The following is a 15383-nucleotide window of genomic DNA, read 5'->3' on the forward strand; positions in this document are numbered from 1 at the left end:
TCTTTGGCCTGGCTGGCAGCTTCCTTAGCTTTTTCCTTTAACACACTGATGCTTTGCTTGGCCTTTGAGTGCAAGATCAATGAAAAAAAAAAATCATTTTAATAGAGGTTAAACAATGCACATAGCAATTTAACAGTATTTATAAAGAGAGTAAAATTATTTCCAAAACTCATAAACCCATATTTTAAGCATAAATATACAGTCTCAGTTTTAATATTTGATTTGTTTTCTGATTTTTACTGTGAATAAAATATTGGTTTGTAAGATTAACTAAGTACTCTATTCTGTTTTTATTTATATTTTACAAGGAAACCAAATTTAAAGCAAGTGAGTGATATGTGTGTTACTGGAACCTTATTCAGCAAATCTTCCTCAGAGAAAGGCTGAACGCTGTATGCTCCTCGGATTCGCTGGACTCCAGGATACAGCAGCTGCCCAAAGTCTATAAATGCCAAACCATGGAAGGGGATTTCTGAGTCCTCAGCACCTAACTACACACAAACACACACAGGTCTGGTCTCCATCTCAGTTAGACTTAAAATCATATGTTGTATTTTCTAAGCTTATTGCATATGCCAGGGGTCGAATCCACGCACAGCTGTGGATTCCAGCTGCTTCGATGTTGCATTAACTGGCATTAACTCAGCCAGTTAATGCGAGACAAATCCAGCTGCTCATTAAAGCTTTCTGGTTTGATCAGAAAATAAAACATTGGTCCATACACCTGAAAGTCCCAAAAACGCATTGTGAATTCTGTCTCGAGTCTACGGATGTATCCGTGTATTTCTGCAGTGCTGATTGTCAGGTTTATATTGTTGATTGTCATTTATGCTTAGAAATATTTACTCATATATGCTTAGAGTTTATAATCTATGGCATATTGATAGGGGTCTGATCCTTAGTAGTCTGCAAAGACTTTGTGTGCATTCCAGAATGTTCTGGCATACACACTCAGATCCTAGGGTCATGGGAAGAGGTCGTATCTTTTCTTGCTGATATATGGTACAGCAAACACATCTAGATCTGTTTTAGTATAAGTGCCTTTTGTTTAGATGGACTGCTGGACTTCCAGACCAGCAGGTTTAGGGAAGTTGTTTATGGGGTCACATTCTGACCCCCCCACCCCCCACCCCACACACACACAGACAGTACTCTTTGTTCACATGTGTACCTATGTTAATGAGCCTATGTATATTCATGTAACCTCAATAAAAGAGCGGTGTTACGAGGCAGCAGACGAGAGCGACTGGGGTCAAGCGAAGGAACGGCGCTCGTCCAGTCCTCTCCCTCATATATGAGTAACACAAAGAACTTTGCCTTCTTGCGTCTTGCTTTTGCTGTGTAGTAGAATTGTCTTGAACGTTCCAGCGAATAGGTTTATGCTACGAACCTATCACTGATGCTGCGCTGAGCGGACAGCTGCTGAAGCTTTTGAAGTGTCGGAAGGTGGAAAGCTAACAACGTCCCTCTCACCAGCAGGCTAAAAACATCATCGGCCCACCGAGCAAATGCCCGGTATGCCCGATGGCCAGTCCAGCTATGGTCGTGCCATCAGTTAACCCTGCCACAGCTGGCACGCGTGCCCAGGGTTGCCGACCCCTGGCATATGCTATCCTAAATACTGGAAATCCAAACACCAAAGAAGAGAGAATGAAAAGGAATACTAACCTTTGATAATGGAGCCAATGACCTCATGATCTCCACTGCCCCAATCTGCTCTTAGTTATCCTTTGCTTCAGCCTGAAATTACAATCAGTACTGATACACACATTTTTATATTCTCTCTTTGTGGTTTCCATCAGCGTTATTTCCACTATAGGTCAATCATTCTTAAGTGCCTATTTGTTGCATTAGATCAGACCTGGACATAGCACATTCTCCAAATCCACATCTGGCCCCTTATTAGTCCAGATGAGGTGAATGGGAAAATTGTCCCATTTCAGCCACCAAAAACGAATAGTTATGTCTATAACTTCTGTTCCCTGAAGGAGAGGAACGAGGTACAACACATAAGTATGGGATATCACACCCTCGCGTGTCCTGGCTGAAGAAACCTTTATTCACGCCTTTAAGGCAGATGACGTGTGATGACACGCGCACGGCCCCGCCCGCACATATAGCCGCTGTCATCACAGTCATCCCTCAGCTCGATAGCCGCTCTTCACCGAGCCAAACTGCTCAGTGGGGCCACCCTGTGTTGTACCTCGTTCCTCTCCTTCAGGGAACAGAAGTTATAGACATAACTATTCGTTCCCTTTCAGTCGATTCACTCGGTACAACACATAAGTATGGGACATATATACACGCCCCGCAGAGCAGCCACCGAACCGGAATGGGACCACCACATCCTTAGTGAGTGGTAGACCCAGCAGAAAGGACAGCATGAGCCACCGAAGGGGCTGTAACGTCCAACCGATAAAACCGCACAAAAGTGTGCGGCGATGCCCAACTAGCTGCTGCACAAATATCAGCTACAGGCACCCCTCTAAAAAGAGCCCATGAGGTCGCCATCCCCCTGGTGGAATGAGCTCCCACCCCGTGGGGCAACGCAAGACCTCTGGTGCCGTATGCCAGTGAGATAGCTTCTATAATCCAGTGGGACAGCCTCTGTTTGGACAGAGCTCTACCTCTATTTGGATTAGCGAAGCAGACAAACAGCTGGTCACATAAACGCACATTCTGAGTGCGCTCAATGTAGGTGTGTAGCACACGCACTGGACAAAGAGAATGCATCCTCCTCTGCTCCTCAGATTCAAAAGGAGGGGAGCAAAAGCTCAGCAGCTCAAACTCCATTGAGCTATAAGATGCAGGCATGATCTTGGGAAAATAGGCAGCATTTGGACGCAATACGACCTTGTGGCCATCAGGAGAAAACTGTGTGCAGGCGGGATGCACAGACAGCGCATGAAGGTCACCCACTCGCTTCGCTGAAGCCAAAGCGAGAAGTAATGCGGTCTTATATGAAAGAAATTTCATATCCACAGACTCAATGGGTTCAAACGGGGGGCTACAAAGGGCCTCCAGCACCAAAGACAAGTCCCAAGCAGGGACACTGGACTTAAGCACGGGCCTCAGCCGGCGAACCCCTTTCAGAAAACGTATGGCGAGGGGATGTGCACCTGGTGTCACCCCGTCAAAGCCAATATGACAAGCAGATATAGCTGCTAAATAAACCTTGATTGTCGAAAACGAAAGGCCTTTATCCAGCAGCTCCTGCAGGAATGTCAAAACATCCACAATAGAGCACTGAAATGGGAGAGTGTGGCGGTCCTGGCACCATCGCTCGAAGGCTCGCCATTTGTAAGCGTACAAGCCTCTAGTAGATGAGGCTCTAGCGCTCTGAATTGTCGCTATCACACTAGGTGGCAAACCCTTAGCAACCAAGTTTAACCTCTCAGCAGGTAAGCATGAAGGCGCCACAGATCCGGGCGCGGATGAAACACTTCTCCTCCCGCCTGAGAGAGGAGATCCCTGCGGAGAGGAAGCTGCCAAGGACTCGCTGCTAGCAGGCTGATTATCTCTGCATACCACGACCTCGCGGGCCACCAAGGGGCCACCAGGATCAGAGAGAGGGAATGCCGACGCACCCTCTCTAGAACTGGAGATATCATTTCCACCGGGGGAAATGCATACAGGAGCACGTCTGGCCATTGGTGCGCTAGCGCGTCCAAGCCCAAGGGTGCATCGTGGTCGATTATGGAGAAGTACAGGGGGCAGTGAGTATTTACCCTGGAAGCAAAAAGATCTATTTGCGCCTCGCCAAATAGATCCCAAATCTGAGCCACTATTAAAGGGTGTAACCTCCATTCTCTCACCAGAGGACCCCCCCTGGAGAGAAGGTCCGGCCCCAGGTTCAGGTGGCCCGGGACATGGGTGGCTCTTAGAGTCAGAAAATGAACACTGCACCATAACAGCAGAGAGCGAGACAGCTGCAACAGGGGAAGAGAGCGTGTTCCTCCCTGCCTGTTTATGTAAGACACCACTGTTGAATTGTCCGTCCTGACTAAGACATGCTGGCCCTGCAGGACTGGATGGAAATGCTTTAGAGCTAAGAACACTGCTAACAGCTCTAAGTGGTTGATGTGCAGCTGGCGCTGAGCTGCGGACCAGATCCCTCTCACTGACGCACCCTCGCACAGCGCTCCCCACCCTCTTAGGGAAGCATCTGTGGACACCACCTTGCGAAACAACACCCTCCCAATCCGAGAGCCCTGATGCAGCAGCCTGGGCTCCCTCCAAGGACGGAGAGCTAGCATGCAAGACGCGGTTACCGGCAGCCTCCTCCGGAGGTGACGCGAAGCACACAAACGGTGAGAGAGAGTCCAGCGTTGAAACGCTCTGATTTTTAACAGTCCAAGTGGCACTACGGCGATCATAGATGCCATCATGCCCAACAAGCGCAATATCGTCTGGAAACGCAGTCTGCGTACCAGCTGAAACTGAGCGAGGCAGCGATGAAACGCGGCCACTCTGTGCTCCGACAAACGTGCGCGGCTGGAAAGAGAGCATATTTCCAGACCGAGAAAAGTAATCTGTTGACTCGGGATTAGCGAGCTCTTTTGAAAGTTCACAGAGAACCCCAGTGTCTGAATGTGTGACAGAACCAGCGACAGCTGTGTCTCCGCCTGCTCTCTGGAGCAAGCTACGAGAGCCCAGTCGTCTAGGTAGGCTAAGATGCGGATGCCTCTCTCTCTGAGGGGCGCTAGCGCTGCCTCGGCACATTTCGTAAAGGTGCGGGGAGCGAGCGACAGCCCGAACGGCAGCACTAGGTATTCGTAGGCTACGCCCTCGAATGCAAACCTCAGAAACTGCCTGTGTTTCGGGTGTATAGCGACATGAAAATAAGCATCTGTTAGATCGATTGTCGCAAACCAATCTCCCGGGCCGACTGCATTCAAGAGCTGTCTGAGTGTTAGCATCTTGAACCTGTACGTTCGTAGATACGTGTTCAAGACTCGCAGGTCGAGGATGGGACGAAGCCCTCACCCTTTTTTCGGAACGACAAAATAATGGCTGTACCAACCTTTGTTTGTCTCCGAAGCGGGGACCACTCGTATTGCTCTTTTCTGCAATAGCGCCTGTATTTCCTCTCTGAGTATCATGGCTGCCTCGGAGTTGACAATCGTGTTTACGACTCTTTGGAAACGAGGCGGCTTGACCCGGAACTGCAACCGGTAACCCATGGCAACGGTTTGCAGCACCCACGGAGAGGGGGCGCAAGCGCGCCACTGAGGGAAGTGAGCAGCCAGCCGGCTGACCTGCAGCACCGTCGGCGGGGCGTCGTCGCCCCCCAGTGTGTCTGCAGGGGACTGCATCACCTGCCTGACCTGGCTCATTTTGCCTGCAGGCTGAGCATTTGTGATTGTTTGAGAATAAACAACACTCTTTATTGATTGTAACATGGAAACATGTACATTCATACATTTTGTTGGATGCACCTTTTCTGGGGCACAACAATGAAAAACAGCGGGAACACTCGATGTGGTCACTTGAACATTTAACACACCTGAACAGGGAGTTACCTGAGGCAATTTGTGTGCAGGGGTTTTGTGCTTGGGAGACAGTGATAGGAAAGTGCAGCGCCTTCTGGGGCTGACAACCTGAACAGAACTTAAGCGGCACCTCTTGTGCGGCAACAGAGGGGTAAAAACAGCGTCTCCCTGCTGCTGGACCCCTTCTCCACTCGAAACCACAGCTAGGAGGGCTGAGGCTTCTTCCTCCTGGGCGTCGGGTCCCGCCGGGGGCCCGAGGGTGGGCCTTTGCCCCAGGCCGACTGGCGTGGAGCTCGGGCCGGAGGACGTGCTCTCGCCGGCGGCACACCCACTCCAGCAGTGGGCGCCAGTCTCTTGCCAGTCGTCAGAGGAGCGGCGGGCCTGTGAGAGCTAGCTGCGGGCTTGGGCTGGAGCTGACGTCTGGGGATGATGTCGCGCAGAGCTTCCGTCTGCTTCTTCCTCAGATCGAATCTAGCCTGAATGGCTTCAAGTGAATGTCCAAATAACCCAGCCGCAGACACTGGTGCGTCCAGATACACAGCTCTGTCCCTATCCGGGACGTCGGAGAGGGTCAGCCACAGGTGCCTCTGCGCCACTACTGTCGAAGCCATCCCTCTGCCCAGGGAGAGCGCTGCACAGCGAGACACACGGAGGATGTAATCCGTGGTGACTCTGACCTCGTTAAGAAGAGGTGCCAGCGGGCTGTCATCAGGAACCAGCGATCCAAGCTCCGCCAGGCACATTGCCTGGTACGTCTGGAGCATGGTGACGGAGCTCATGGCGCGAGCAGTGCCGGCCTGAGCCCGATAAATCTTCTCCAGCTGCGAGGCAGAGAATCTGCAGTGCTTGGACGGCAGAGTTGCGGGGCCACCGACACCATGGTTATGGGACGGGGCCAGATAAGCAGCCAGAGACGGCTCCATAGGGGGTGGGTTAGCTAAGCCAGCCCCCTCGGCGCCGTCCAATTCCATGTACTGTCCATAGCCGGGCACAGTGACGCGGGTAGACAGAGGTTTGTCCCATGACGCTGTTAGCTCGCAGAGAAAGTCTGGGAACATGGGAAGGCAGCTTTTGGCCGTTGCGGGCTCCGGTGGGAGGAAAAAACCCGCGAACCGCGACGGCTTCCGAGCTGGTGGAGGAGAGGGCCAGTCCACCTGCAGCTTCTCAGCAGCACGGCGAAACAGGGAGAAAAGAGAGGTGTCATCGTGGCCGACCGGCGCAGCAGCGGCGGCACATTGGGCCGACAATGAGCTCTCCTGCTCATCCTCCAAAAAACCATGGATGTCCAGGCCGATGTCCAGCACGTCATCGTCTTCCTGGGGAGCGCTGGCGGGCTTCAACCCAGGCTGAAGCCCGTCAGCGCTCCTGCATGGTTCCGGCTCGTCATCGGCTAACCCGTCAACATATTCCATGTGGTCAGCCCAGCTAATCGCGGGGACATCGACCGGAAAATCCTCGTCTTCGGACTCGGACGAAGCCAGGGCTCCAGACTCAGAAAGGAGAGGGTCATGCCGTGCGACAGCCGAGCGTCCCAGCACTCTTTCCACAAACGTCACCCGTCTTTCCAGGGTCGAGCGCCGGAGCTGGCGACAAAACGCACAGGCTTCGGGCTCCGTCAACGCTCTCCTAGCGTGGACGATCCCCAGGCAGACAGGGCAGGCATCGTGCTGGTCGCTGTCGTGCAAAGAGAAACCGCATCCCTGAGGACAGGGGCGAACAGAAGATTTCTGCTTTGCTCGCTTCGGTTTGGAGTCCATTCCAAAACGCAAAGCGAAACGCTGCACAAGAAAAACTTGAAAATAGCGCTCCGCGGGCAGCCTACGCACCAACTGGGCGGTGGAGGCTAACACCAACAGGGGCAGTTAAGCTAAGTTCAAGTTGGCAGACAACGGCGCTAACTAGCAGCAGCTAGCTAGCCCAACTCAGCAGAGGTGTTCTCAGCGAGGTGAAGAGCGTAAGAACTGAGGGATGACTGTGATGACAGCGGCTATATGTGCGGGCGGGGCCGTGCGCGTGTCATCACACGTCATCTGCCTTAAAGGCGTGAATAAAGGTTTCTTCAGCCAGGACACGCGAGGGCGTGATATCCCATACTTATGTGTTGTACCGAGTGAATCGACTGAAAGGGAACTTCTGATTTCTCCAACAAAGATGAGGGTTTTTTTTATAATATTGTGGGAAATAACAATATAACCTTGTTGCTTTTATTTTGAAGGTTCAAATCAATTAATACAAAAAAAAAAAAAAAAAAGGTGGCTGCTTTTTTTCCCCTTTTTTAATGTATGTGTGCAAGTGAATGCAACTTCACTGCAAATGCACTGGAACAGACGTTTTTGAGAGAGAGGATGCTCATGTGGACCTTTGTGAAAACCACTGCTCTAGATGGGTTTTCTTTCATAGATTTGACCTTTACTCTAAGCATTAAGCCTGTTTACTTATACTTGCACAGATCACATGCTCACTGTGTGCCTAAAATCAGTGACAATGATTTCCTTGCATGCCTGAAATGTTCTGCATAAGGAAATCCTGCTCTTAGACTCTGTGTTCTGTAACAAAGAAACTGGTGACTGACTTTCTTTTTCTAGATTAAATTCTTAAAATTGTAGCCAGCAGGTAGCATGGTGGTCCGATACACAGAGAAATAAAGGAGTGATTTGCATGCTCAGCCTCCAACCTTGTAGTTCCCCCTGCGTCCAGAAAGCAGTACATCTCTGGGTCCCAGCTCACTCTGTTCTTTGTGGTCTCTGCCTCATCACGAAATGCCCAGTCCTGTGGGAACATTTACACCACAAGCCTGTAAATAAGCTTTCACATGCTGCTATCTTCAATGGAATTGTGGTTTTTGGATTATCTGTGGTTTTTTGAGATTTCTGAGTTTTTGTCTTCCTTTGAGTTTATCAACATTGATTCTTGGGTTTTATTATTTTCCTCAGTTCTTGATTTGTTGAGTGGACAATTATATAAAGAGGGAGCTGTCAAGCAGGAGGAAAAGAGTAAGACCTTAGAGGAGGTTCATGGATATAGTGAAGAAGGATATGCTAAGGGTTGGTGTCCCTGTTAGGGACAGGGATAGTTAGAATCTGATCCAGTTCGTCTGTTCCTTATTACCCATCTTTGTTAGTTTTTGTCTCTGTCTAACCCTGTAATGCCACGTATACCACATTTGATGGACGAAATTTTGTCTGTTTTTCAGACTTCTACATCAGTATGATGTAGTGGATGTAGCAAATACGATAAAATCCCAATCTAAAATTCCATGTGTCTCATATGTGCAAATTAATACGTTATTTCCTTCTTTATAAAAGGGAAATAAATGGCACGGTCTGTAGTACGGATATGGACATTACATTTATTTTTATTGCACAAAAGGACAAGAGCACAATGGTAAAGTGCAAACCACATCCAGGAACTTGTGTTAGCATTATGCTGCTTTGCAAGCATCTGCACAGACAGCATGGTAATGCTAAGCTGGCCAAGAACCCAGGGTGATGTTAAAGATGAGTGAATGTTGACACCAGCTGAGCAGGCACACCCTGAACTTCAACAGGTAAACTGATGAACAAAACTGATGATCAAATCTTGAGGTCACTTTCAGGGTGTTTTTAACTTCCTTTCCTTTTTTTTTTTGCAACATTCCAGCTAACATTATTGGTAGTATCTGCAAGCTGCATTTGTATTTACCTCTAAAGCAGTCAGCTCGCCATCCTTCTGATCAATTTCCTCTGGCTTGAAAAAGACTCCAGGCAGGAAGTGGTTCTCTGGAACTAGTGTGTCCCTATGGGACCTCTTCTTCTGACGTTCCTTTTCTTCTCTCTGCCCCCCCTGCCTTCAGCTGCCCTTCAGGGAACACTAGCACTTGGTCTTGCTGGGAGCAAAGCAGTAGTAAAGCTACATTTGTCAAAAACGCGTCATCCTTGGAAAGATTGACATTTTAAGCTAGTGTGAATAGAGCAGTATGCCTTAAGAGGCCACATAAAAAGCACACTATAACACTCACGTCTGTAGTAAGAGGGATCTCTAGGGCAGCAGTGTATGTGAAGGTAGTGGGAGCAGGGCCGGATGGCAGCATCCATGAGTCTGGGACAGAGTAGGCTGTCTCCAAAGTTACCTTTAGTAGATTAGAGGCTGAGAGGTCAGCTTCGGACAGTATTGGATCCAACACACTGACACTCACATTGAGGGTAGACAGCTAAAAAAGGAGAGCAGTTTATATTTTTCATTGATATACTGCTTTAACCATACTGAATACAAATCCTTAGGTTCTAAGTGCTTTTCAAACCATAATACACAACACTAAACGAATGCCTGAGTGCAATGAAAGCTCATTTAATCATTATATGTAAATTCACATATTTAACATGTAATATATGTAAGTGGCTGTTTTTTTTTCTTCTCTTTATCATAACCCAGCAATCTTCAGAGAAAAAAACAAAACAAAACAACACTTACGTTTAACAACACCTTAAAATGAACATGTTCCTAAATAACAAGTCTATGTAACAATCTATGCCTGAAAATAAACCAACAAAAACATATTGCCACTGAAAAGGATAAGAGGACTCACTAACAGTTTACACAGCTTAGTTTTTGTTTTTTTCTGGCCTGTTGCACTTTTTATCTTTTGTACTTCTATCTCTATTTTATTTGATGCATATCACATTTCATTTGTAATCTAACAACAAGGTTGTTTAATATTAGGAGTTGAACCTTGCTAGCATAGCATTTCACATGATAAATGAAATGAAGTGCCGGTCATTGGCTTTCTCACCATGAATGTGTTAATTAGAAAAGCTGTTGGTTAATTTATAACACTGCAATACCACATTTAAAGTGACAAAGTAACACCTCAAAATTAAGGTGACTATAGAAAGGAATGAGCAAAGCTCTGCTCTGTCTTTCACTGTTCACTTGGTGAAGTTAGCCATTTACCATTTATGTGGTAAAGCTAACAAAAGTAAATGAACAACAAAAGTGATGGTTTGGTGTGGTATATGGGGTACAACGATAGTGGGTCCATTCTTCATCAATGGAAACCTCAAGGCCACTGGATATTTGAAATTGCTACATGATGATGTGTTTCCCTCTTTATGCACTGAAGCTGGCACGTTCCCTGAGTTTTTCCAGCAAGATGCCCATATGGAAAAGAAATAGTAAAAACTTTATGATTTACTCATGAAAGTGGCCACTTTCATGAGTAAATCATATAAGGCTTACATGATTTACTCATGAAAGTGGCCACTTTCTCATTACTTTCATATATTTTTTTAGTAAGTATCCAAAACATACAAGTTTCATTATATAATTTTTCAAGGGATCTTATATGCGTTTTCACTCTTGTATGCTTTTCATACAAGTTTCACACAAGACAGATACAAACTTTATAAGATTTATATATATCTTTTCCATATGGGATGGTGCACCACCACATTATGGGTGCCAGCAGTCCTAGATGAACAGTTTTCTGGAAAGTGGATTGGTCGTCGTGGGCCAGTTGAATGGCCCCCCAAGGTCTCCCGATCTGACCCCCTTAGACTTTTATCTTTGGGGTCATCTGAAGGCAATTGTCTATGGTGTGAAGATACGAGATGTGCAGCACCTGAAACTACAGATACTGGATGCCTGTGCTGGCATTTCTCCTGCGGTGTTGCTATCAGTGTGTGAAGAGTGGGAGAAGAGGGTTGCATTGACAATCCAACACAATGGGCAGCACATTGAACACATTTTATAAGTGGTCAGAAACTTGTAAATAACTCATGAAAGAATAAAGTTACGTTGAAACCAAGCACACCATTGTTTTTCTTGTGACATTACCAATAAGTTTGATGTGTCACATGGCCCTCTTCCTATTGAAAAAACAAAAGTTGTATCCAAGATGGCCGACTTCTAAATGGCCACCATGGTCACCACCCATCATGAGGAGTTTGCCCCCTCACATATACTATACATATACTGCCACAAACAGGACTTTAATATCACCAACCATTCCCATTTTATTACGGTGTATCCATATAAATGGCCCACCCTGTAGTACACTCAGAAAAGTGCAAAATATCTGTTTCAGATTTCAAAGTATATGAAACAAAGTGCAGTCATTAACTCTCCAAGAGAATGACTGCAGAGTCCTCAACTGACCTTGAGGCCGGTGTAGGTGGATTCGGCCCGGGGGTTGGGCACCGAATTGACAGAGACTGTGGATGAGAAACTGCACTGACCTGGAGACAAAGAGAAAATCATTCTAACAAATGAAAGTCCTGCTCTGCTAAGAAAAGCTCTCTGAAATGAGTTTTTGCTTTTCTGACCTCCATACAAAGCAGCTGTTAGCTGGGAAGATATGCTGACTATATTAGAAACCAATTTTGAAAAGGGATCAGTGCTAGAAGATGAGCCCGGTATCAGAAATTAAGTAAATGTAGATACTGTAGGTACACTGATGCTCAAGGTTGGTTAGAGAAAAAAAAACCTGCTAAATTAAAACTAGATTTTGCATTTGGAGTGTTATACTCTAAGTGAGGGAAATTAAAATTATTTGTTTCCAGTTTATAAGAGAGCTTAAATTTGTTTTTGCAGCTTTGAAGGTTTCATATGGCTAGCTCCAACACTAGGGGCTCAAAAATTTACCAAATTTCAACCCACCTTCCAGGGCCTTTAATTCAGAAACTTTTCACAGTATGAATTTAAATTTTTGCATGAGCAATAAATAAGCTACATTTATCATAGAAAAAAAGTCATCTGATTATGAAGGAGCCAGGTGGGAACTTATGTCAGATCTGACTGATCTGGTATGGAATGACCCAATAGCTATAGCTGTACCTTGTAACAGTGGTAGGAGGTCAACAACAGCCTGGCCCAGAGGCACTTGTCTTGGTTCATCATTCTTCTCCTCAGCCAGGACTTCTATCACTGTCACTGACCACAACAAAACAATATACATTAAACACAACAGTGGACATTTTTAGCAAGTTTGATTATCAAGGAGATTCCTGTCACCAATTACATAAGGTATTCACAAAAAAAAAAAAAAAAAAAGCAACAAAAAAAAAGTGTTGATCAAACTGAAAGAAAATAGAATGAAATGAAATGTTTCAGCTGCTGGTTAGCGACATTTTCAGTTTCATCATATTATCAGAGACAGGAGAATATTTCAAATCTCGACTTACATACGATCGGTTTTTGGGCAATGTCACTGAGAGCCTTAGCGTCGTTTGGACAGCGGAAGATGCAGGTAAATTTATAGTCAATAAAGTCCTGCATAGGGTTACCCTGCTTCTCATCTGACTCTCCCAGCAATGTTCCAAACTCAACCCGCACCAAACTCTGAAAGTGGTCTCCTTTTTTTGCTTGCTAAAAAGAAAAGAAATGTATAGCAAGCGGTAAACATTTACTTAAAATTATATCATATTTTAAAATAAAGCTTAAAATAAAGCTTTAAATTCACTTAGATACTTGTTGAAGTAGTAAAATGTACTTAGCATAACATCAAAAGTATATTCCACCAGTCTCCATGTAAGCTATTAGTACCGCATGTTACCAAGGCCTATAACTCTGTGGGGAAGTTGTTTGCTTTTATGTCTCTCTTTGGATAAGTCAATGTGAATTAAAACTAGAAAAAAAAAGACAGTGTGCTAAAAGTAGTTTTGCTGAAAACAACTGTTGATGAGATTTAAAATGAGGGACTGAAAATATAGAGAGAGCTGACCTGGCCAAATACACATGACCTAACTTTGAGTTTTCTAATTAGGTGAGGATGGTCAATGATGAGAATGAAAACTGACTGACATTTTACTATGACATTATTGCAAGTAGAATTTTAACTTCAGTGCTTTACATAACTACATACAATCTTCAATGAAATAATCTTGAACCAAGTGCTACTTGTGTTATATTTTCATTTAATATTTGCCCATTTACATTTGCAATTTTCTTTTTTTAACAAACACAATTCTAATTTCATGTAGTGATAAATAACCGAACCAATTAAAGATAATAAGTTAATTGGGAAGCTCTAAAAAGCTTATTGAGTCTTAAAACAATCAAACAGATATACAGATATAGATATCCGGCAGCTCCATTTAAAAAGCAAACATTCCTCCAGTCATAAATAAAGTTAAGAATAGGGATACACAATACAATACAAAAAAAGATTGCAAATGGACTGGTTCTTATATAGCACATTTCTACACTACTTCCCGCATGCCTCATTCATACAAGCCCTTATTAAAAATACTTTTTCCGCAATCTAACACGCACACACTGATGGATGATGGACTTTGGCTTCAATGCCTTTCCCAAGAACACTTTGGCATGCAGACTGGAACATCCAGGAATTGAACTACCAACATTCCAAGTACTAGATTACTTGCTCACTGTTTTAATGGACTGATAACTAATAAATGGGTGGGGGTGAGGGGACAGAGGGTACCTGCCAGCCATCAGAATGTGGAGAGGGTTTCTACTGTTGTCCATTATAGATGACTTCTTCTTCTCTATAAATTACATTCTCTATATATTTCATCCCTACATATATATGTAATGTACTGAATCGCATGAACATAAGGATAATGAAATCTACTGCAACAAAATTATAGCTACATATATAGCATGCTATATTCCTATACTACACTCCAGGTTCTATGAATAAAGGAATATTACAGCTCTCTTTAGTAAGCTGTACATTTTAGGGCATCCTCAGGTCTCAGGAAAAAAGCTGTCAGGTCTCAGGTCTCAGACAAAAAAAAAAAAAAATGTCAGGTTTCAGGAGAAAAGCCGTTCTCAGCTTTTTTCCTGAGACCTGAGGATGTCCTAAAATGTACACCGTAGTAAAGGTGAGCTATAATTGTTTACTGTAAAATAGGGCTGCCACGATTAGTCGACTAGTCACGATTACGTCGACTATCAAAATCGTCGACGACTAATTTAATAGTCGACGCGTCGTTTGAAGCTTTGTAAGATCCCAAAAGACACAGAAATAAGTAGTAGGATTTAAGAGTGTAATAACGGACTGAAACAGAAGATGGCAGCACTGCATGTACAAGGATGCCAGCTGCCGTTAAACCCCGAAGAAGAAGTAGCTCTGTCCCAGAATTCATAGCGCAGCCCAGCTCAGTTTCCAACAATGGCGGCAGCTAGTTAGTTTTAACATTACTCTTATTATTCTTTCTGGGTCACAAAATAAACGTTTAACATATTTTCAGGCGAGAATGTAACTGTGCAAACCTCAAATATCTGCTCAGTTTATCAAGACACCACATATTTTCAAAAGCGCTCCGACGTTTTCGGAGACGTCTGTTACCCACTAGCTCGATAGCTAGCCGGGGGCAAGGCTCACTAGAGCCCGTGAGAACACCGGACTCCCGGCAAATCGTTTTCAAACCCACCGCCGTCTTTCGCTACTCAGGTTAAACATATATAAGTCACTTAGATAACTTAAAATGTTACTGTTTAGCTTTTTTTTTTTAGTATTTTATTTGTTCCTGAGTAAATCGGTTTGGCTGAGATTAAAGTTATAATTTTTACACAGCTGAATAAACGTCAAGCAGACAACTGATTATCAGAAGTGTGAGATGCTCGAGAATATACTCCGGTGTCCCGTTACATTTTAGATAGCAAGGAGTTTATTAAACTTCACCGAAACAATCTGCAAATTTCATTAAAATTTAATAAGCTATCATCTTGTCTTTATTTTTAGTTAGCACATACCTTAAACACTTCAAGCTGTAAGCTAATGATAGTTATATAAGAGCAGATGGTGCTGGTGCAATAAGCTGTACGTTTTACGTCCAATGGATGCATGATCTGATTAGTCGAATAATCGCAAAAATAATCGGTGACTAGTCGACTATCAAAATAATCGTTTGTGGCAGCCCTACTGTAAAACAATAACAGCTTAGACGT

At 44.9% G+C, this 15383-nt stretch overlaps 1 protein-coding gene across 1 annotated transcript in view; it reads right to left on the reverse strand.

Annotated features, from left to right (window-relative positions):
• LOC134639142 (cilia- and flagella-associated protein 70-like) overlaps positions 1-15383 on the reverse strand; it is a 35511-nt gene that overhangs the window by 14121 nt on the left and 6007 nt on the right. The window contains 11 exon segments of the mRNA XM_065471542.1: positions 1-62; positions 354-487; positions 1665-1709; positions 1712-1740; positions 8167-8261; positions 9174-9317; positions 9319-9357; positions 9490-9681; positions 11625-11704; positions 12303-12398; positions 12650-12833. The exon segment at positions 1-62 is cut by the window's left edge and continues 82 nt beyond it. Of these exon segments, the coding sequence (XP_065327614.1) occupies positions 1-62; positions 354-487; positions 1665-1709; positions 1712-1740; positions 8167-8261; positions 9174-9317; positions 9319-9357; positions 9490-9681; positions 11625-11704; positions 12303-12398; positions 12650-12833 (1100 nt within the window).

Source organism: Pelmatolapia mariae, linkage group LG1 (assembly GCF_036321145.2).
Source record: "Pelmatolapia mariae isolate MD_Pm_ZW linkage group LG1, Pm_UMD_F_2, whole genome shotgun sequence".
In the NCBI taxonomy this organism is placed as follows: domain Eukaryota; kingdom Metazoa; phylum Chordata; class Actinopteri; order Cichliformes; family Cichlidae; genus Pelmatolapia; species Pelmatolapia mariae.